The sequence below is a fragment of the Ambystoma mexicanum genome, chromosome 2q, assembly GCF_040938575.1.
Source record: "Ambystoma mexicanum isolate Mex_15411 chromosome 2q, UKY_AmexF1_1, whole genome shotgun sequence".
NCBI classification, from domain to species: Eukaryota; Metazoa; Chordata; class Amphibia; order Caudata; family Ambystomatidae; genus Ambystoma; species Ambystoma mexicanum.
In genome coordinates this window covers 623550350-623571675 of record NC_090924.1, presented here as the reverse complement: position 1 = coordinate 623571675, position 21326 = coordinate 623550350, and the positions used below count along the sequence as shown (strand labels likewise).

The 21326-nt window shown below is 50.2% G+C and overlaps 1 protein-coding gene across 2 annotated transcripts in view; it reads left to right on the top strand.

The window, feature by feature from the left end:
• Positions 1-21326, top strand: part of LOC138569641 (alpha-N-acetylgalactosaminidase-like) — a 358057-nt gene that overhangs the window by 92861 nt on the left and 243870 nt on the right. For both annotated transcript variants that reach the window (XM_069647792.1, XM_069647791.1), the window contains exon 4: positions 522-699. In XM_069647792.1, the coding sequence (XP_069503893.1) occupies positions 522-699 (178 nt within the window). The remainder of the gene's footprint in view (positions 1-521; positions 700-21326) is intronic.

Here is a 21326-nt window from a genome sequence, read left to right as displayed (position 1 = left end):
CATTCTCTTGTGTTTTATCAAGTTCTTGTTCTACTTTGAAAGCATATAGGTCATGACTGCACACTGAACCCTGCCCTCTTTGTCCCCAACGGTAGTGTGTTTTACATATTATGCCTTGCAGTTTTTCTTTCTCTTTCTTTCTCTTTCTTTCTCTTTCTTTCTCTTTCTTTCTTTCTCTTTCATTCTTTCTCTTTCATTCTTTCTCTTTCATTCTTTCTCTTTCATTCTTTCTCTTTCATTCTTTCTCTTTCATTCTTTCTCTTTCATTCTTTCTCTTTCATTCTTTCTCTTTCATTCTTTCTCTTTCTTTCTTTCTCTTTCTTTCTCTTTCTTTCTCTTTCCCTCTCGGACTTGGATGATTTAAGTAGTAAGTTTGATTGAACTACATCCGTGTTTGCAAAATGTGGTCAGAATTGTTTGGCAATCTTAAACTGGTGCTTTGAAGGTTTGTTCCGAAAGGGACTATAGTATTTTCACCACAGGTACCTGGCCCGGATTAGTAACGCTGTTCCTTTCTTTAGGTGCACTCTAAGGGGCTGAAGCTTGGTATTTATGCTGACCTTGGTAACTACACATGTGGCGGTTACCCGGGCACCACATTGGACACCATCAGCCTTGATGCCGCCACCTTTGCTGCATGGGAAGTTGACATGTTAAAACTTGATGGCTGCTATTCCAACTCCTCTGTCAAAGCAATAGGTCTGTTGCTTCTTTTTCTTATCAATTAGCGCTATTTCTTCTTACCTCCATTGGGTATGATGTTGTTACATCGCCAAGCTTTATTTCGCTGAGTTTTTTTGCCCAAAAAACACATCGAAAAATATGGGGTTGGGGGTAAGGGGACATAAGGGGCATGGGGTGTAGGGAATAGGGACCAGATAATAGGGAAGGGGGCTTATAAAAAAACAGATTTATTTTTGGCCAAAAATATTCGGTAAAAAACTGAGCACCAAAAAAACCTGGCGATCTAAGAACATAGAACCCTCCATTGTCTATATGTACTGGAATTGTGTATAACTATGCTTTTGACAAACGTGTGCGTTCTTTTGTTATTGTTCACAATGCTCCATTGGGGAACTGGCCTTGCTGGCTCAATGGACGGTAAAATGCAGTCTGGTTTTCAGAATATACACAAGCCATACATATGAGGAAAATGCAGGGCTTTAAAATATTTGATGAGCAGGAGATAAAGTAGTTCCTTGGTGTCGAGCATCACCCAGTAGGCAGGAGCTACCACTGGGGAACCAGGAGTGAGTACCCAGCGTGACGTGAATCATCCAGCTTTCACATTAGGTGCACACTAACCTTTTGCCAATTGTCTTATACATTGTTTAAATGTGTACTGGATATTCCCCCAATTCTTCTATATTAACATTCTCAAATCCTCAAAGTTAATGTCACATATGCATGTTTGTAAGCCACCAGTTGGCCGGAGGAGCCAAAATTAGCTCCTGGTAACTGTCTGCAAGCTTACCTGGGCTAGAAGCAGGAGGTAAATGACTCGGAGCAATTTCGAGCCCTGAACTTCTGATTCACTTCAGTGGAGGCCATTAAGGCTGGGCTTGTTCACCCACCAAAAGGTGAAGTCCAAAGGGGCTTACAGGAGGACTTCAAAATATGCTTATGACCTCCACTGAAGTGAATTAGAAGTTCATTTCCTTCTAAAATATTTCTTGTGGATATTCTGAAAACCAGTTTGGACTTCCCTTTTTTCTTTTTCTGGTGAATGAGCCCACCACCCACGATCCAGATTCTGATTCAACTTTCCAGCTCCTGTTTGAAGGCGTAGCATGCATTTGGTACTGTTTCAATCTGTAGCGTTGTTAGGAAAGATTTCGTAATTGTAGGTAATTTTCCTTCCATGTGGCAACCCCTAAACTTTTTGCTGTTGTTTTTCACCTTGTTCTTGACTTTGCCAGAGAAGTGCAGCCTTCTGCTGCACCCCTCTGGGCTTTTGCTCCTTTTCTTATGGGGAAACTGACATGCCCTTAAGACAGTCAGTACCGGGGAACGCTGTTTCCCGTAGTTTCTTTTATCATGTTGCGGCTTTAGTGCAACATGACACAAGAGGGCACTGTAAGCTAAGTTACAGCTCTCTTGGGTCTCTAGCCTTCTACAGGCCCTAGATACTCGTTTAGGATTGTATTTGATCGGTGCAAGTCATTCAGGGACTGAAATGGTGGCGCCAATCGTTTTGTGTATTTTGAGCTCCTTTTGGCGTTCTAAGCGCGTTTTTCGCGCTGAACCCAAAATGGTGGCCTGGCTCCCAAAATGGCCAGACCACGAGGCTCCTTTGTCCTGTCCACTGACCGTCTTGCTCCCTTCACTGTCCCCAGGTCGAGCGACCCGGGGCCTTCCTTATTTGGGCATGTACTTTCCCGCGAAACACGGATGCTTTCGCGGGCTTCTACATGTCTTTTGTGTGCCTCCAGGGTGTGGGCTGGGATGTCTGGTCCCAATACACATCCTGGGTGCCAGAGAGTCTAGGGTAGTGTGAATGCCTGGGACCACCGTGGTCCGTGATTGGTCCACGAATGGTGTGTGTGTTGATGAGCGGATCTCCCATTGGCTCCCCTCCGTTTTGGCGCGAAGGGAACCGTGGATAAGAGGGGGCTGGAAACACCACTACCATGTCGATCTCCTGAGTTCTCACGAACAAAGGAATACAGGAGCCAAGTATCCTGCAACCAAGAGGCTGGACCGAGGAATCGCTGGTGACCCGCTGAAGGACTCCTCCTTTGCACTGCTGTGGTCCTGTGAAACCCTTTCCTCCTTTGATCGAACCAGAAGGCCTGTACTGGTGCTTCGACCTTTGGAATAGCAGGAACAGCTATTCTCGATGACTTCATCATCTCCTGCCAGTAAGCCTTCGGAAGCGTCTCTGGGCCATCCAGTTGACTGACCAGCTTACACGGGAGTCCTGCTCTGTAACCGCCGCCAGGTTGTGTAGTATCTCGAGTCCTTGTCACTCTCACACGCTTCGTACACTTGGCGTTCCCAAGTCTGAAGTGAGTAGTGTACATTTGGCTCAGATACACACGGCCGCTCCGTTGCCCTGCTGTGGTGACAAAACTGTGCAGGTTTCTTCGATTGGGACGTCTTTTTTCTCTACACGACGACGAGGCATTCCCGGCTCTTCTGAACCTGCCAGCTGCTGAAACTAACGTGGAGAAGCCTGGGTCTGCTTGCATCGGGGACCGGTGAGTAGTTTAGCTAGGATCTGGTCGCCCTCCTGCAGGAGCCCATTGCTTTTCCCCGCTGTGTAAAAACAGCACCCTTTTGTCCGTACTCGCGCTCTGCTTCTGCTCACTGTGGAGGCTGCGCTTGAGTCGCGGAACCTGTTCTTCTTCTGTTGTGCACTAACCCGAACTGCCTGACTTCCTCCGAAGAGCTTCTCCTTTTGCCCGTTGGCACCAGCGTGTGCAGGTACTTTGAGCACAAGGCTCCACTCTTCGCAGGGCTCGGACTTCCATCTAGTTAGGTGCCTCTGAAGGCGAACTGAGTCTAAAGCATTATCGCACTGCCTGTTTTCTTTCCCTTTCAGGTGGACTACACATTTCGTGCATATAACGCTTGCGACTGTCGTATTTGTATATATATTGTGTTGATATGGTATGTGTTGGCTTAATATTGTGATTTTCTCGCTACGGTCGTTGTTTTAAAGGCCTTAAAATAAATGTGTATATATTTTTGATATAACAACTGTTTGGAATAGTTTGTAAGTGATCTTGCTTTGTGTGCTCATTGCGGGCTTTCAGTCACCCTCACCCGTCTTGAGACCTAGTCTTGACCGCCGCGATCGCTACCTTGATTGGTCTGGCTCGTCCAGAGGTTACCCTGTTCCAAGTAATTAGGTTGGCCTTCTGAACTTCTGCGCCACCAGGACAGAGTTCAGAAATCCGTCTTAACAAATTGGTGTACAGCGGTGGGATACGACTGAAGGTATCCAGTGTTGCGGACGAACTAAGGCATTTCAGGTTATTCCAACCAGGACACGTAGTGAATTGTTGTAGTATAACTTTAAAAAGGCCATAGTCCTATCTAACAGTATGGAAACAAATACCTTCTTAACTTTAAATGCTTCCAAATCAGAAACATTGAAGATGTGTGCGGAGAGAGGTGTTTCCTCTCAAGGCACGAAATTGGAAATGATCCAAAGAATCGTGGCGTGGCAAGAAGCGCAGCTTGACGCTATAACTTCTGAGGACAGTGCGGAAGGTGGTGGGGCTGCTCTCACTGGTAGAACCGACGGTTCTGCCGCCGCACTGATCCATCGCGACCACGAGGACAGGGAGGACGAGATGTCTAATGTTTCTTCTGCCAGTGCTGATGGGGAGGCTATGCTTGAATTCAAGAAGCAAGAGCTGCGGTTTAGGCAGCAGGAGCTTGAATTCAGCATAGCCAAACTAAAAATCGAACAGGCAGAAAAACGAAAAGACAGGGATCACCAGTTGGAACTGGCCAAGCTTCAGGTTGCAAATGGGTCCAAGGGTCCTGGACATGGGTCTGGGGCTTCCTCTCATCCACGGTTTCCGAAAGATCTGCTCAGTGTGTATGAGGAAAGGAATGACATTATGGACTGGCTGAATGCATTTGAGTATGCATGCGAAGTTCAACAAGTTGACAATGCTGATAAGATTGCATGGTTACTCAGCAGACTGCCCCATTCTGGCTGTAGTGCCATTATGGAAATGTCGAAGGCTGAGCGAGCTGATTTCGCAATGTTAAAGCAAACTCTCATTTTAAAGTTTGGGAAGACTCCGGCCCAATATTTGAAACGTTTCAGAGAGTATAAGAAAAAGGAAGGTGGTACTTGGGTATCTTATGTCACTGAATCCTTGAAAAACTTAACTGGCTGGGTCGAAGGTTATAAGGTTTCTACCTTCGAAGGCATGATAAATCTTGTCATGCTGGAACACATTTTTGCTTCTTCTTCCCCGGAGCTTAAGCAGCATTTGGCCGATTCGAAGGAGATAGATCCTAAGAAGCTGGCCATTGCAGCCGACTTATGGGTGTCACATCGAGTGTCCCATAAGGACAAAACTCATCCTGGTAAGCAGGAGGAAGGGAAAAAGTCCAAAGATATGGAGGGTGGAGAATCTGCTAAATCTTCTTCCCATAAGGGCCACAACAAGAAAAATAAGGGTAAGACACAAGAGAACTCACAGGGTAGTGGAGGACAGCCTCCGAAACAGAACTCTGGTTACAATAAGCCTCCCTATGTAAACAGACCCAATGGATCTTGTTTTGCTTGTGGAGCAACTGACCACGTGAAGGGGGATCCCCGTTGTAAGGTTAGACCTTTGGGGGTCCACTCCGCTAATCTGGCCTTCTCCTCCTACGAGGAAGACGAGATTACAGGAGCATCCTTCTCCTCAGACTCATTTCCCAGCGGGATAGAGGCTGAGGTAGTTTTAGTGTCCCTGGGTTCCTGGGAGTCTAAAGTCGCAGAGGCTTATGCTAGGATTCCGGATAATACCAAGCACTACTTTAAAGACAGTGTGCTGATCAATGGAGTAGATACTCCAGCTCTTAGGGATAGTGGGTGCAGTCGCACTGTGGTGGATTCTACCTTGGTAGACTCAGAGGAAGTTGCCAGAGCTACTCTGATGCCCACTAAATTGGCTGACGGCCCCCTCCGTATGTTTCCCGTAATACCTGTAAATCTTACTTTAAATGGTACAGCAGTCAGGATTCCAGTGAGCATTCAGAGAAACGTCCCGGGAAAGATCTTGTTAGGTAATGATCTCAGAGCTTTAGGGCTCGTAGGAGACACTGCCGAAAGACCCTACACACGGTCTCAAGCACGGGCAGCATTGGCCAAGACCAATACGCCGCCCCAGCCGAAGGGGAAACCCAAGGCGAAAGGAGTCGACAAGTCACGACGAGGGAAAGAGGAGCTATCCTACCACTGCGGTGGAGGAAGTTGGTCAATCGCCCGGGCCTGACGAGGAGGTGGCGATGCCTGAAGTATTCGACCCCAACGATCATCCTGAACTAAAAGACTTGTTAGTTGAAGGAGGTCCTGATAGGGACGAATTCAGTAAATGCCAACGTGAGTGCCCATCTCTGGAAGGCCTAAGGAGACAGGCCTGCTCCCAGCTTGAGGGTGAACCTCCTGGGACGCATAGGATTTATTGGGAAGGTGGACTCCTGTATAGTGAGCCCACAGTCTACAGAAGGAGACCATAGGAGGTTGGTGGTTCCCCTTGCTGTTAGGCCCTTCCTCCTGCAGTTGGCGCATGAAGTTCCCCTTGCTGGTCACCTTGGTATGAAGAGGACCAAGCAAAGGTTATCCATGCACTTCTACTGGCCCAAGATGGGGGTGCAAGTAGAAAGTCACTGCAGGAGTTGTGCCTCCTGCCAGTTGGCAGGTAAGGTTAGCGCGACAATCCAAGCTCCGTTGGTACCGCTCCCAGGTGTCGGGGTACCATTTGAAAGGGTAGGGATCGACATCGTTGGTCCCCTTGACCCGCAAACATCCTCGGGCAATAGGTTTATCCTGGTGCTGGTCGACCACGCAACCAGATATCCTGAGGCCATCCCATTGAAAACTGTAACTGCCAAGTCAGTTGCAAAAGCTTTACTCTGCATATTTACTAGGGTTGGCTTCCCTAAAGAAGTTGTGTCAGATCGTGGCAGCAACTTTATGTCGAAGTATATGCAGGCTATGTGGAAAGAATGTGGGGTCACCTACAAGTTCTCTTCTGCATACCACCCCCAGACCAATGGTCTGGTGGAACGTTTCAACAGAACGTTAAAGAGCATGATTGGAGCTCTGGAGGAGCCTCAGAGAAGAAAATGGGATCTTCTGTTACCATGCTTACTGTTTGCCTACCGAGAGGTACCACAGGAGGGTGTTGGCTTCAGCCCCTTCGAACTTCTGTTCGGTCATCCAGTACGGGGACCCTTAGCCATCGTCAAAGAGGGATGGGAGATGCCCACTCCCCCTGTTACTACCAACGTAGTTGATTATGTGCTAGGGCTCAGAAAACGGATGGTACTTCTGATGGGCTTGGCTAGTGATAAATTGAAGGCAGGGCAAGCGCTGGTGAAACATTGGTACGACCAGAAAGCTTCCCTCATCAACTTTACACCTGGTCAGCAAGTCCTGATCATGAATCCCATAAGGCCTCGAGCTTTACAGGACAAATGGTCAGGCCCTTACACAGTGGTGGAGCCCCTGGGTGAGGTTAACTATTTAGTGGACCTTGGAAGGCCTGGACAGGCTCCAAAAGTGTTTCACGTGAATAGGCTGAAGGCTTTCGTCCCAAGAGTCGAAATCGCAGCACTGCTACTGGCTTCAGATGTTGAGGAAGAGGAGTCTGAACCTCTCCCCGACCTGTTCCAGAGCGGTCCTTCAGATAGCTCCTTTGAGGGTGTCCGAGTGGCCCCTCACCTGACTTCTGATCAGCAGGCTGAGGTGAAAAGTTTGCTTAGGCAGTTTTCCCCCCTGTTTTCACAGTCACCTGGTTTGACACCTTGGTGCAAACATAACATAGACACAGGAGACAGTGTACCTACCAAAAGTAGGGGATACAGGATGTCAGACAAAGTACGGTCTTATATTAAGACCGAGGTCAACAAGATGTTAGACCTTGGGGTGATTGAACCCTCTAGTAGTCCTTGGTCCAGCCCTGTGGTTTTGGTTCCAAAGGCAGGCACTTCTGAATTGAGGTTCTGCGTGGATTACAGGGCTCTGAATGCTGTCACCAAGACAGATGCACACCCCTTGCCTCGAACAGATGAGCTGGTGGATACTTTGGGTGCCTCCAAGTACCTCAGCACGTTTGACCTCACTGCTGGCTATTGGCAAATAGCTTTAGCAGAGCATGCCAAGGAAAAGACAGCATTTTCTACTCCAGACGGCCTTTACCAATTCCGGGTAATGCCGTTCGGGTTGAAGAATGCACCTGCCACTTTCCAGAGGCTTGTGAATCATGTGTTGACTGGGTTGGACGAATTCTGTCTTGCATATCTGGACGATATAGCAGTTTTCAGTGCCACCTGGGAAGACCATGTGAAACACCTCGGGATTGTGCTCCAGGCTCTTCAGAAAGCCCACTTGACCATAAAGGCTAGTAAATGCCAGATTGGACAAGGCTCAGTGGTTTACCTTGGACATGAAGTAGGTGGAGGGAGGATACAGCCTCTACCCAGTAAAGTACAAGCAGTACAAGACTGGCCTACCCCCACTACGCAAACCCAAGTGAGAGCCTTCTTAGGACTCACGGGGTATTACCGCAATTTTGTGGCAGACTATGGCACCATAGCTGCTCCTCTGACTGCCCTCACAACTCCGAAGAAACCGAAGAAGGTAACTTGGACCGACGAGTGTGAGAAGGCCTTCAATGGCTTAAAAGACTCCTTGTGCCAGGCCCCTGTCCTCAGGGCCCCTGATTATCAAAGACCTTTTATCGTGCAGACGGACGCCTCTGACACTGGGATAGGAGCTGTACTATCACAAGTAGATGAGAAGGGTAAGGAACACCCTATCGGTTTTATTAGTCGCCAGTTTAAGGACAGAGAGCTCAGATGGTCCACGGTAGAGAAAGAATGTTTCTCTGTTGTGTGGGCCCTAAGGAAGCTGAGGCCCTACCTCTATGGGACCCACTTCACTGTGCAGACTGACCATAAGCCGTTAAAGTGGCTAATGAACATGAAGGGGGAGAATCCAAAGTTGCTTAGGTGGTCCATAAGTCTACAAGGCTTCGACTTCACTATTGAGCATAGGCCAGGTGTCCAACATAGCAATGCTGATGGGTTGTCCAGAATGTTTAACCGACCTGAACAAGAGACTCATCCAGGGGTGGATTAGTTCCCCCTGTCCATAGTCTGGGAGGGGCGAGTGTTAGGAAAGATTTCGCAATTGTAGGTAATTTTCCTTCCATGTGGCAACCCCTAAACTTTTTGCTGTTGTTTTTCACCTTGTTCTTGACTTTGCCAGAGAAGTGCAGCCTTCTGCTGCACCCCTCTGGGCTTTCGCTCCTTTTCTTATGGGGAAACTGACATGCCCTTAAGACAGTCAGTACCGGGGAACGCTGTTTCCCGTAGTTTCTTTGATCATGTTGCGGCTTTAGTGCAACATGACACAAGAGGGCACTGTAAGCTAAGTTACAGCTCTCTTGGGTCTCTAGCCTTCTACAGGCCCTAGATACTCGTTTAGGATTGTATTTGATCGGTGCAAGTCATTCAGGGACTGGAATGGTGGCAGCGATCGTTTTGTGTATTTTGAGCTCCTTTTGGCGTTCTAAGCGCGTTTTTCGCGCTGAACCCAAAATGGTGGCCTGGCTCCCAAAATGGCCAGACCACGAGGCTCCTTTGTCCTGTCCACTGACCGTCTTGCTCCCTTCACCTTCCCCAGGTCGAGCGACCCGGGGCCTTCCTTATTTGGGCATGTACTTTCCCGCGAAACACGGATGCTTTCGCGGGCTTCTACATGTCTTTTGTGTGCCTCCAGGGTGTGGGCTGGGATGTCTGGTCCCAATACACATCCTGGGTGCCAGAGAGTCTAGGGTAGTGTGAATGCCTGGGACCACCGTGGTCCGTGATTGGTCCACGAATGGTGTGTGTGTTGATGAGCGGATCTCCCATTGGCTCCCCTCCGTTTTGGCGCGAAGGGAACCGTGGATAAGAGGGGGCTGGAAACACCACTACCATGTCGATCTCCTGAGTTCTCACGAACGAAGGAATACAGGAGCCAAGTATCCTGCAACCAAGAGGCTGGACCGAGGAATCGCTGGTGACCCGCTGAAGGACTCCTCCTTTGCACTGCTGTGGTCCTGTGAAACCCTTTCCTCCTTTGATCGAACCAGAAGGCCTGTACTGGTGCTTCGACCTTTGGAATAGCAGGAACAGCTATTCTCGGCGACTTCATCATCTCCTGCCAGTAAGCCTTCGGAAGCGTCTCTGGGCCATCCAGTTGACTGACCAGCTTACACAGGAGTCCTGCTCTGTAACCGCCGCCAGGTTGTGTAGTATCTCGAGTCCTTGTCACTCTCACACGCTTCGTACACTTGGCGTTCCCAAGTCTGAAGTGAGTAGTGTACATTTGGCTCAGATACACACGGCCGCTCCGTTGCCCTGCTGTGGTGACAAAAGTGTGCAGGTTTCTTCGATTGGGACGTCTTTTTTCTCTACACGACGACGAGGCATTCCCGGCTCTTCTGAACCTGTCAGCTGCTGAAACTAACGTGGAGAAGCCTGGGTCTGCTTGCATCGGGGACCGGTGAGTAGTTTAGCTAGGATCTGGTCGACCTCCTGCAGGAGCCCATTGCTTTTCCCCGCTGTGTAAAAACAGCACCCTTTTGTCCGTACTCGCGCTCTGCTTCTGCTCACTGTGGAGGCTGCGCTTGAGTCGCGGAACCTGTTCTTCTTCTGTTGTGCACTAACCCGAACTGCCTGACTTCCTCCGAAGAGCTTCTCCTTTTGCCCGTTGGCACCAGCGTGTGCAGGTACTTTGAGCACAAGGCTCCACTCTTCGCAGGGCTCGGACTTCCATCTAGTTAGGTGCCTCTGAAGGCGAACTGAGTCTAAAGCATTATCGCACTGCCTGTTTTCTTTCCCTTTCAGGTGGACTACACATTTCGTGCATATAACGCTTGCGACTGTCGTATTTGTATATATATTGTGTTGATATGGTATGTGTTGGCTTAATATTGTGATTTTCTCGCTACGGTCGTTGTTTTAAAGGCCTTAAAATAAATGTGTATATATTTTTGATATAACAACTGTTTGGAATAGTTTGTAAGTGATCTTGCTTTGTGTGCTCATTGCGGGCTTTCAGTCACCCTCACCCCTCTTGAGACCTAGTCTTGACCGCCGCGATCGCTACCTTGATTGGTCTGGCTCGTCCAGAGGTTACCCTGTTCCAAGTAATTAGGTTGGCCTTCTGAACTTCTGCGCCACCAGGACAGAGTTCAGAAATCCGTTTTAACAAGCGTGTGCTTTGTGATTGCAATAATTCCTTTGTGTTTTGAGCGCATCGATCAATAGGTTTACATTAAAACATTCCTTGATGCTTGTGGTTATTTTAAATTGGGCAATAGTTCGTGGAACTGACTCGGGAAGGGCAAAATATGCCTCTGATGACCGGAGGGCTTCAGAGAAGCAAAGAGCTGTTGACTGAAACTAGCAAATGAGCTCCAGACACCCAAGGTTTTTGGTATGTTTGGCACACTAACCGCTTGTAGAACTTCATTTATCAGTCACATGCATGCTATAGGTCTTTAATTGAGTACAGGAATACAAGACAACAATGATTTTCTTTCACATACATACCATTTTAAAGAAATGCTACAAGCGAAACAATTCTTATCAACTTCTGAGGTTGGTACTATTAATTCAGAGCAGTATTTCAGTAAACCTTTCACTTGTTTGTATCATGGCCGAATGACAGCATCCACATCCTGCAACTTCTTAAAAATGGCACTAGACCTGCAGTTCCTTTTTGTTTTATATGCTCGTTGTAAGAAAAATGCACTCGTCCCCGGAGCAGGACGATTAGGCGCGGCCAGTTCGGCGCGGGCCGATTCGCTGCGACTGATTCGGCGCGGGAGCCAATTGGGCGCGCCCAATTCGGCGCTGCGACGTTGGCCGCAGGGATGTTTTGGGGTGGGGGTGGGGGGGGGGGCTTTTGGGGAGATTCTCATAGGTGTTTGGGGAGAGTCTCATATTTTTGCGTGGTTGGGTATTTTTTAATGTAAATTGCACAACGCGGTGTGGGGGGGGGGGGGGGGTTGGGGAGATTCTCATAGGGATCTGCTGCAATCCGCTTAGCTCCCGGTGATGAGACGTCCACAGAGCGCCGACTGCATGGCGCCCTTTCCTCACCTGCAGCCTTCTCCTCCTGCAGAGCACCTCGTTCCTGCGCTGTACTATGCATTTGCACACACACATGTGACGCATCACTCAAGCGTCCCCGATAGACCCTGTTATGTACGTAGCACGTACCACACTGAGTGCGCATGCGCGGCCTCACAAGCCGGCGCATGCGCGGTTGAAAATAAAGGCGGCGCCCGGCAGTTGGAGCCGGAGCGCCGGAGCAATCAGACGTCTCCGGGTCTGTTCCTGCGCGGCGTTGCAGCGCGCAGGGCCCATACGCCGGAGGGGCCCGCCTGACATCTGCGGCCCCCCCCCCCATCACCACACTGGCGACGAGGTGGAGCCACGGCCCACTCCCGTGCCCGGCTGCAACGCTGTGAGAAAGTCCGCCGCGTCACAGACTGACGACGCACCGGCGGCCATTTTTTTTTTTTTTTCTCTTCCTCTTCGACCCGCGATCGTGGTTGCGGCCCAACAGGGTGCTCGTGCGCCACTCGCCGACGGCGTCGGCAGAGGGAATAAAAAAAAAAAAAAAAAGGGACAAAACACAGGAAGTGAATTTTTGGAATGCCCACAGTCTTGCTGGCGCAAGGCTGTGGCACATAAGAAGAAAGAAGTGGATTTTGCTCCCACCACTACCACAAGGCCGCATCTACCACCTGTGAGTACCCAGCAGTAGAAATGGGTGACGGCGCAGACGATGAGGGCGCAGCAGCCCCGATTCCCCGCAGAGCCCGCAGCTCCCTGGCCCCCATGCCTGAGTTTGATGCCACTGGACCCCCTTCCAAGCTAGGACCGAAGTGGCTGTTGTGGGTCAAAAGACTGGACATGTTCTTTAGGGCAGCTGGAGTCAACGACGATGATGAAAAGATTGCGACCATGATCTATTCAGCAGGCGCAGAAGTCCACAAGATCTACGACTCCCTGACCATCCCCGTAGTCACTTACGACGCTGTCAAGCAGGCACTCAAGGACCACTTCTTACCCATGGCCAATGTGGACTTTGACAGATTCGTCATGGGCGCTGAAAAACAGTTAGATGATGAGTCCCTAGACAAATTCTGCGCCCGCCTGAGACACCTGGCGACCTCGTGCAGATGGGCCGACGAAGAGGAGATGGTCCGCAACCAACTACTGCAGGGGTGCAGCTCCAGTAAACTTCGGAGGCAAGTGTTGAGGGAGCCTGGCCTAACCCTCCAGCAAATTCTGGACCTGGGCAGAGCCCATGAACTGGCAGAGGCCAGAGGCGCGAAAATGGACGCTGCCTCGCGACCAGGACAAAACGAAGACGCTTTTGCAGTAGGACGGTCGGCTGCGAATAGGTCGAGATGGGCGCCGAGAAAACCCGACACTGCGTCCACGCCAAGCACCGCCACATCGTGCTCGAACTGTGGGTACGACCTCCCCCACAGCGGTGACTGCCCAGCCAAGTCAAGAACATGCGCCCGGTGCGGCATACCGGGTCACTTTGCCAGAACGTGCCGTGCGGCTGCCCCTGTCACAACGGCGAGAGGACCGGAGAGAGTGGGGCGAAGCAGTTCCCGCAGAGTGAGGGGCATCTCCTCCATTGATCAAGGCCTGCAGGACCTAGACCTCGCAGAAGAAGAAGAGGAGGAGGAGGAAGAAGTCTTCTTCATCTCCAGCATCGCGAGATGTTCCAGCACGAGACGCCAACCCAAGTGCACCGTCGACATCAAGGGCACTCCCACCCCCATCCTCATCGACACCGGAGCCTCAGTCTGCGTGCTGGCCACCAAACACTACGTAGCCCTGCCGGGCCCACCAGAACTGTCGACATCAACAGCGAGGATATATGCGTTTGGTGGCGACACCCCCTTACCCATCCAAGGTGCATTTGTCGCCCCAGTATCCCATGGACAGAACTCCATCAAGGCAAGATTCTTCGTCACCGACGTCAGCCCCCACTCGCTGCTGAGCTGCGCTGCGTCAGAAGCGCTTGACATCGTGCATTTCACATTTGGGGTATACCATGCAGATCTAAAGAGCCTGCTACACAAGTTCGCGAGTCTCTTCAAGGGCATCGGCAAACTGAACGCAGACCCCATTCGCCTGCACATCGACAAATCCGTAAGGCCGACTGCCCTCAAACACCGCAGAATTCCATTCCACCTGAGGGCACAAGTAGAAGCAGAACTGCAACAGCTAATGGACCGAGGTATCATTGAACGGGTAGAAGGGCCCACCCCGTGGGTTTCGCCCATCGTAGTGGCCCCGAAGCCGAAGCAACCAGGGGCTGTGCGCATCTGCGTAGACATGAGGCTACCTAATGCTGCCATTAAAAGAGAGCGCCACCTCACGCCCACCCTGGACGATATCGTCGGCGAACTCCAAGGCGCCAAGGTCTTCTCCAAACTGGACCTCAGATCCGGCTATCATCAACTAGAACTGCACCCCGAGTCGAGGTACATTACTACGTTCACGACGCACGAAGGCTTGTACCAATACAAGAGACTCAACTTCGGGATCTCATCCGCGGCTGAGGTCTTCCAGAACGCCATAAGAGGAGCGCTGTCCGGCCTGAGGGGTGTCATCAACATGTCCGATGACATTCTGGTCTTCGCCAAGTCAGAGAGTGAACACCTTAAAAGGCTAGAACGCACGTTTGAGAGACTCCAGGCGGTAGGTCTTACACTACACCAAGAAAAATGCGAATTCCTGAAAGATCGGCTGGAATTCTTTGGGTTCACCTTCCATGCGAACGGCATCTCACCCGATCCCGGCAAGGTAAAAGACATAAGAGATGCGCCTCCGCCCACATCTCCTGCAGAAGTTCGGAGCTTCCTGGGGATGGTCAATTACTGCGGCAGATTCATCAAAGACCTAGCCTCCCTATCGGAACCATTGAGGGCACTCACCAGAAATGACGTACCATGGCAATGGACAGCGGCAGAACAAAGATCATTCAACGCCATCAAAGAGGCCCTGTCGGAGCAGGAGACGATGGCCTACTTCCACCCCAGCCGAGAATCAGAGATCGTAGTTGACGCCAGCCCCGTTGGACTAGGGGCAGTCCTCTTGCAGGCCGATGAACTGGGAGCGATGAGACCCATTGCCTATGCTAGCAAGGCCCTCACCGACACGGAAAGGCGCTACTCGCAAATCGAGAGAGAGGCCCTTGCCATCCTGTGGGGATGCAAACACTTCAGGATATATATCCTCGGCAAACCCGTCGTCGTGGTCACTGACCATAAACCCCTGATTCCAATCCTGTCCGGCACTTCCTCAAAGCCGCCTCCCCGGATTGAAAGATGGATGCTATCACTCATCGAATACAGCGTCAAGCTGGTGTACCGCCCAGGCACCCACAACCCCGCAGATTACCTGTCTCGCCACCCCGGCACGAGGGACGCCCAGAATCCGGTAGAATTATCCGACGCGGGGGACGCTGTGCACCTCGTCGTGGAATCAGCCCTGCCAGTGGCCCTGTCGAGGGAGAACATCGCAGATGACTCAAACTCTGACGAGGCATTCTTGCGAGTAAAAAGAGCGGTTGCCACAGGAGAATGGCGAGACGTCCTCCTGAACAGCGCCAGAAGAAACCCAGAGACGCAGAGAGACCTGCAACTGTTGTGGAAGGCTCGACACGAGCTCTCGGTGTCCACGGACGGCCTGCTACTGCGGGGAAATCAGATCGTGATCCCCAGGTCCCTGGTCGCGAGGGTTCTCCAACTAGCCCACACAGGACACCAAGGCATGGCTAAAATGAAAGCGCGCCTGAGGCTGAAAGTCTGGTTCCCCGACCTGGAACACCGGGTGACTGAGTTCGTAAAGGCCTGCATCCCGTGCCAAGCCGCGAGTCCGGCAGAAAAGGGCCCGCCCATCCAAGCCATGCTACGGAGCGACGTGCCGTGGGGTACCGTCCACGCAGACTTCGGCTCGACCGGCAGAGGCCTACACTTCGTAGTGGTTACGGACCAGTGGTCAAGGTACCCGGAGGTGGAACTGGTAGAATCCACCGCCAGCGATCACACCATCCTGGCCATGGACAAAATTTTCGCCACCCACGGCTTCCCGCTCGAGATCTGTTCGGACAACGGCGCTCCGTTCCAAGGGCAGCGCTTTGCCAGATACTGCGCAGAACGAGGCATCAAGCACCGTAAAGTTACCCCATTGTGGCCAAGAGCCAATGGAGAGGTTGAACGTTTCATGCGGACACTCAACAAAATCTTTCGCATCTCCGTCAATGGAGGGGAAGACCTGCGCCATAATCTGATCGAATTCCTCCGTGAGTACCGGTCCACCCCACATCAGTCCACCGGGATCGCACCCGCCGAAGCACTATTCAAGCGCATACCCAGAGGGTTGATACCAGAAGCGGGAGAGCGACGCCCAGGGGTGATTGATGACACACAAGTGGCGGCGGACAGGGCCGCGAGGAACGAGAAGGAGACAATGAGGCGGAGGCTGCCGGAAAAAGAGATAGCGGTAGGAGACACCGTCCTAGTCCGGAACAGGAAACCAGAGGGGAAACTCTCAATGACATATGAAACACACCCGATGGGAGTTACCCACGTCAAGGGGTCCATGGTCACGGCGGCGAACGCGCGCGGGACAGTGACCAGAAATGTGTCCTTCTTCAAACGCATAGGACCTGCAACCTCTGAAGAAGAACCGGACCCTGGCCAAAGGCAGGCGGCGGAAGAACCACCGGAGAACGTCGACACGCCCGGAGGCCCTGCGGAGCCAGAGAATGTCGAAAGAGGACCGCCCAGGTACCCCCGCAGAGAGGGGCGACGCCCTCCACAAAGGTTCCAAGACTTTATTATGGACTCAGCGACCTGAGCAACGAAAGTCTGTTAAGTATATAATGTTTGAGCCACGTTGGCCCCATGTTTAATGTTTTGTTGTTTAAGGGAAAAAAGGAGGGATGTTATGTACGTAGCACGTACCACACTGAGTGCGCATGCGCGGCCTCACAAGCCGGCGCATGCGCGGTTGAAAATAAAGGCGGCTCCCGGCAGTTGGAGCCGGAGCGCCGGAGCAATCAGACGTCTCCGGGTCTGTTCCTGCGCGGCGTTGCAGCGCGCAGGGCCCATACGCCGGAGGGGCCCGCCTGACATCTGCGGCCCCCCCCCCATCACCACAGACCCCACCCCACACTGCACTGTTGGCGTGATTAGCAGTGTGCACGAATATCCTAGGACTGAACTACCGCAAAGCTCTCGCAATGCACCTCTTTCCTGCAGGTCTCTCCTAACCGCGACATCCGGGGGTTATGGGGCTCTCTCAGTGCTCTTTGTGTGCACTGGCCGAAAGCGGAAACAGTCACAGCGCTCTTAAAAATATGTTTGCTTCACACATTTCACTGTGGAGTTCAATCATACCCATCTTTATTGGAAGATAGCTGAGAAGGTTAATGCAAATGCTGCAAAGATCCATGGAACAAGCGCGTTTACTGGATTTGGAGTTGAATGACTTTAAACATTCTGATGTTGATAAAAAAGGAGTATCAACAAGTTGAATAAATCACACTATTACCTGCCAAAAGATGTTTCAGTTTGAATATGCTATGCACCTAGTGCCTCATTCTTATGCAAGGCATCAGTGTTTTCTGTCACGAGGATATAGTTCATTTTTTGAAACCCTACACGTTGCGTGCTGTACATGCCGTGTACAGTGCACGCATAGGAGGACCCCATGTTTATGGATGAGACCTCTTCTTGTGGAGTCCTACCTTGTGCAGCAGCAAATTGTGACAAGCGCAAGGTGCGCGTTTGCTGGGCAGGGTTCTCGCCGAATATAAAGTCCTTTGTCAATTTCCAAGCACGCCGCGGCACTCTTTCTTGCCTCCTGAATGCCTGTGTGTGTGATGTCATGAGGACCGCACAGAGGGTTCTCCGCCCAGGGTCCATGAGTGGCAGTTAGAGCTGGTTGCCTGGGTGATGGGAGCCCATGGCCTCATCCCCCTGTTTACATGAACTGCACCTGTAACTTTACCTTCAAGACTTACCTGACGCGCACAACTTGATCTGTGTGAACGAATGCCTAGCATCAATTAAACGCGTGAACCCTCACATTCTTACATGGGTGACTCCCACGTACATGCCTGCCGGTTAACTACAGAGACCAGTACAAGGACGTTTCTCGGAAGGCATCATTAGATGTTTAAAGAAATCATTTGAAACGTGTCAGTTCACCCAAGCAAGAAACGTAAACGTACATTTTGAAATTATAACTACTTTTTAAATACTGTTAGTGCAAGTGGACACCGTGCTTTTAAATTTGGCGTGAGGAAGTTTAGACGTGGCTGCAATGTCAGCCACGTCCAAACGTCCCTCGCGCCGAATCGGTGGCGCCAGAAAGGCTCCCGCGCCGAAATGGGCGCGGCGAACTGGCCGCTGCGAACCGGCCTGCGGCGAAACGGCGGCGCCGAAAGGGGGTGCCGCTCATCCCATAAGCACACTTCATATTTGGTGCAATGATGCCACCCAGAGACGAGCCATGCAGTGACCTGTTATGTTCAATGTTTTAAAATTGTAAATGTCAAAGGTTTCAAACCTCCCCATACGCCAGCAAGGGCGAGTACCAACAAAATGGTACCCTAAATAAAATCGCCTTGCCAATAAGTGGGGCTAGGAGATTTTTAAAGCCCCGCATATGACCATCAACTGGATCCTAACTGAAGAGGAGCTAATCTGTCAAAACAATTAGCCGAGCGAAGCCGATCACGCTTCTTGGTTGGTCTTCAACAGTGAGGTGTAGCTTACATTTTCATTTACTTGCCACTGTAGAATCCGTGTGCTGTCAGTTCAAGTATGAGTAGCAACAATTAACTTTATTTTTGCTGACACCTCTTTGGGGCATACGCCTGATGGAGAATAAACCGTCTGCTGCAACCTTTCGGAGACCTGGGGGGAGTGGGATTACTCTGTCTCTTTATTTTTAAGCCCTTGGTTTCTCTGCTGAAACAGCCCACCAGTAACTTCTTTGGATGCACTGACTTTGGAGTGATCATGAAACTTGCTCAATAAATAAACGAGGGAAAGAACATATTTCACAAAAGCAGCCAAACTTGTTTGGACACCATACACTAATGACATGAGATGTAGGTCTGCTTGAACCTCTGCCTCTTTCTTTCTCTCTTTCTCTCTTTCTTTCTCTTTCTTTCTTTCTCTTTCTTTCTCTGTCTTTCTCTGTCTTTCTCTGTCTTTCTCTGTCTTTCTCTGTCTTTCTCTGTCTTTCTCTTTCTTTCTCTGTCTTTCTCTCTCTCACACACGCACATATATACTTTTGGTCAAGAATGCATTTAATGTCTGTCTTCCCAGAAATACTCTTTGATGGGAATAACAGCATTCGTATAAGGGCTATTCAGGAGGAGAGCATCTTGCTGTAACATGCTGGTTTTCAGAATATCTGCATAAAAGCATGAAGGCATAAACATTCTTGTCTGCCTCCATGTTTCGAGGATGGAGTAACGGACAGAAATGCCTAATTGGGGTGGGGGGGGATCATGCCTAGTGTTCTGTTCTTAACCCTTTATTTTTTGCTCGGTGTACACATCTTTCTTAGTCATCATATGTACCACCTTTTGGTGTAATTTCTGCATTGACAAGTTTGAGATTTTCTTTAATCACCCATCTAATTGGGTTCAACCCCTGTCTTTCACCAACCTGTCTGGCAAGCACTCTTTCTTTAACTTTCTAAAACCAAAATAGTGCTGCATGGATTTGTGATCCTAGCCTGGAATCCGCATAGGGAAGTACGTGGGGGCAAGGCAGGTGAGTTATTTGTTTTTATTTGAAGAAAACGGATGTCTATTTCAATGAGAAATTACTTTCAATAACGCATGTACAGAAGAACTCGGAAGCATTCACCAGAAGGATGCCTGAACATTTGCACAAAGATGAGAATAAGGGGTGAGCCATTTTGTGGTTGTGAACATAGTGGTACATATACCAAGTGTGACAAGCTCAAGATACTGTCACTGACTCTCTGCAGGGAAGCTTCTCTTACGTGGCCAGGGAAAGGCAGAAGCTACCTGACTCAGCCACCCCCTGGGTCAATCTGTGGGAGGATCATGTAGGGGAAGACCAACTCCAGAGACCAAGGAAAACATTGTATGAACATAACCTTGCATCCACAATTCCACATGACACTCTGGTGTCTTTACAACACACCTCTATGGCCTATTGCGCCATAGATAATGTTTTCCAACCAATCGCCATATTTACCCTTCCCCACACCCCCATTTTAAGACTCTGATGAATAGGGATGGAGCAATAAAGAGGACTAGAAGCGGGAAGCCATCACCACGCTCTAGTCTTTTGAAACCTTTGACCAATGCTGGGGAGGATAAAATTGCCAAAGCTGCTTCATGTGGCAGAGAGGGTCAGAAGCTGTATGTTACTTGTTCTTAGGATGTTCGGGACGTCAGAGATGGAACGGTCGTAAGAAGCAGCCCAGAGGCTGACACAAACCATGTACAGGGAGACCGAGCGGAAGGAAGTTTACCGATTGATGACCTCGGGCCTCCGGAGCCACCCGGAGCGAAAGAAGGAAAATAGAAAGCTGACCGGCTGATGGAACGCACACCCAGTTAAGTGGATCGGAAGAGAAGTGGAAGACAAGATGCGGGAGCTGCCAAAGCCACTCGATAAGCCCAGGGAGAACAAATGGGTTACCGGGGCTTGTGACGTGGGATAGCCCATCTGAAGACCGAGTGAACCGAGCAAGGAAAAGCCCTGGCAGGTAAGTGCACCAGGCAACCAGTGAGTCTGGGATTCCTGCCCAGGGAAGGAGTAATGAAAGAAGTGAAGTAATATCCTGACAGGAGAGTAGGCCAGGATTGAGAAGTGAAGTAATACCCTGGCAGGAGAGTAAACCAGGAGTGAGAGGAGAAGTGAATGCGAAATTGTGAAAGCAAAAGGGAGGAGTCCTACCCCTTTTATGGATCAGTAAGAAAGTTGTGGGTAGGGGATTCACCTTTCCTGGTGGAACTTCTATTTCTTTTGTGTTTGGCACCTTAAGAACTTTACATTGAGAGCTTTGAAAGAAAACTACAAGTACATAGCATACTCAACCCCACACCCCCTTTGTGCACGTTATACAGAGTTTAGAGTGTAAGGGTCAATTTAGGATTTTTGGACACAAGGCGGAGGACGCTCTTTTGTTTAACATCCTGACGACATTTCTTCATTTTAATGAGGCAGAGCAACCCCTCTGGGAGGTTAGGGATAGATAGAATTTCACCCAACCCTTTTGAAAATAAGTCTATAATGAAAACCTAACATGCCACTGTGTCTGAGTCTTACTATTGATCCCTTAAACAAGGAAAAGTAAAACCCAATTAACGAAGTGTGGCAAGTGCTGCAAACTAAAGAAAAGTACTATACAGATGTGCAAGATTACAGTGCAGAGGAGGGAAGGAAACAAGATGGTGAATAGACAGATACAATCTGACCGGTGCTGAGGAGCACCGCCATTGATAGCCTTGTAGACTCAGGAGAAGGGAGTTGAAAAGGGAGCAGTTGTGCAGGGAGAGC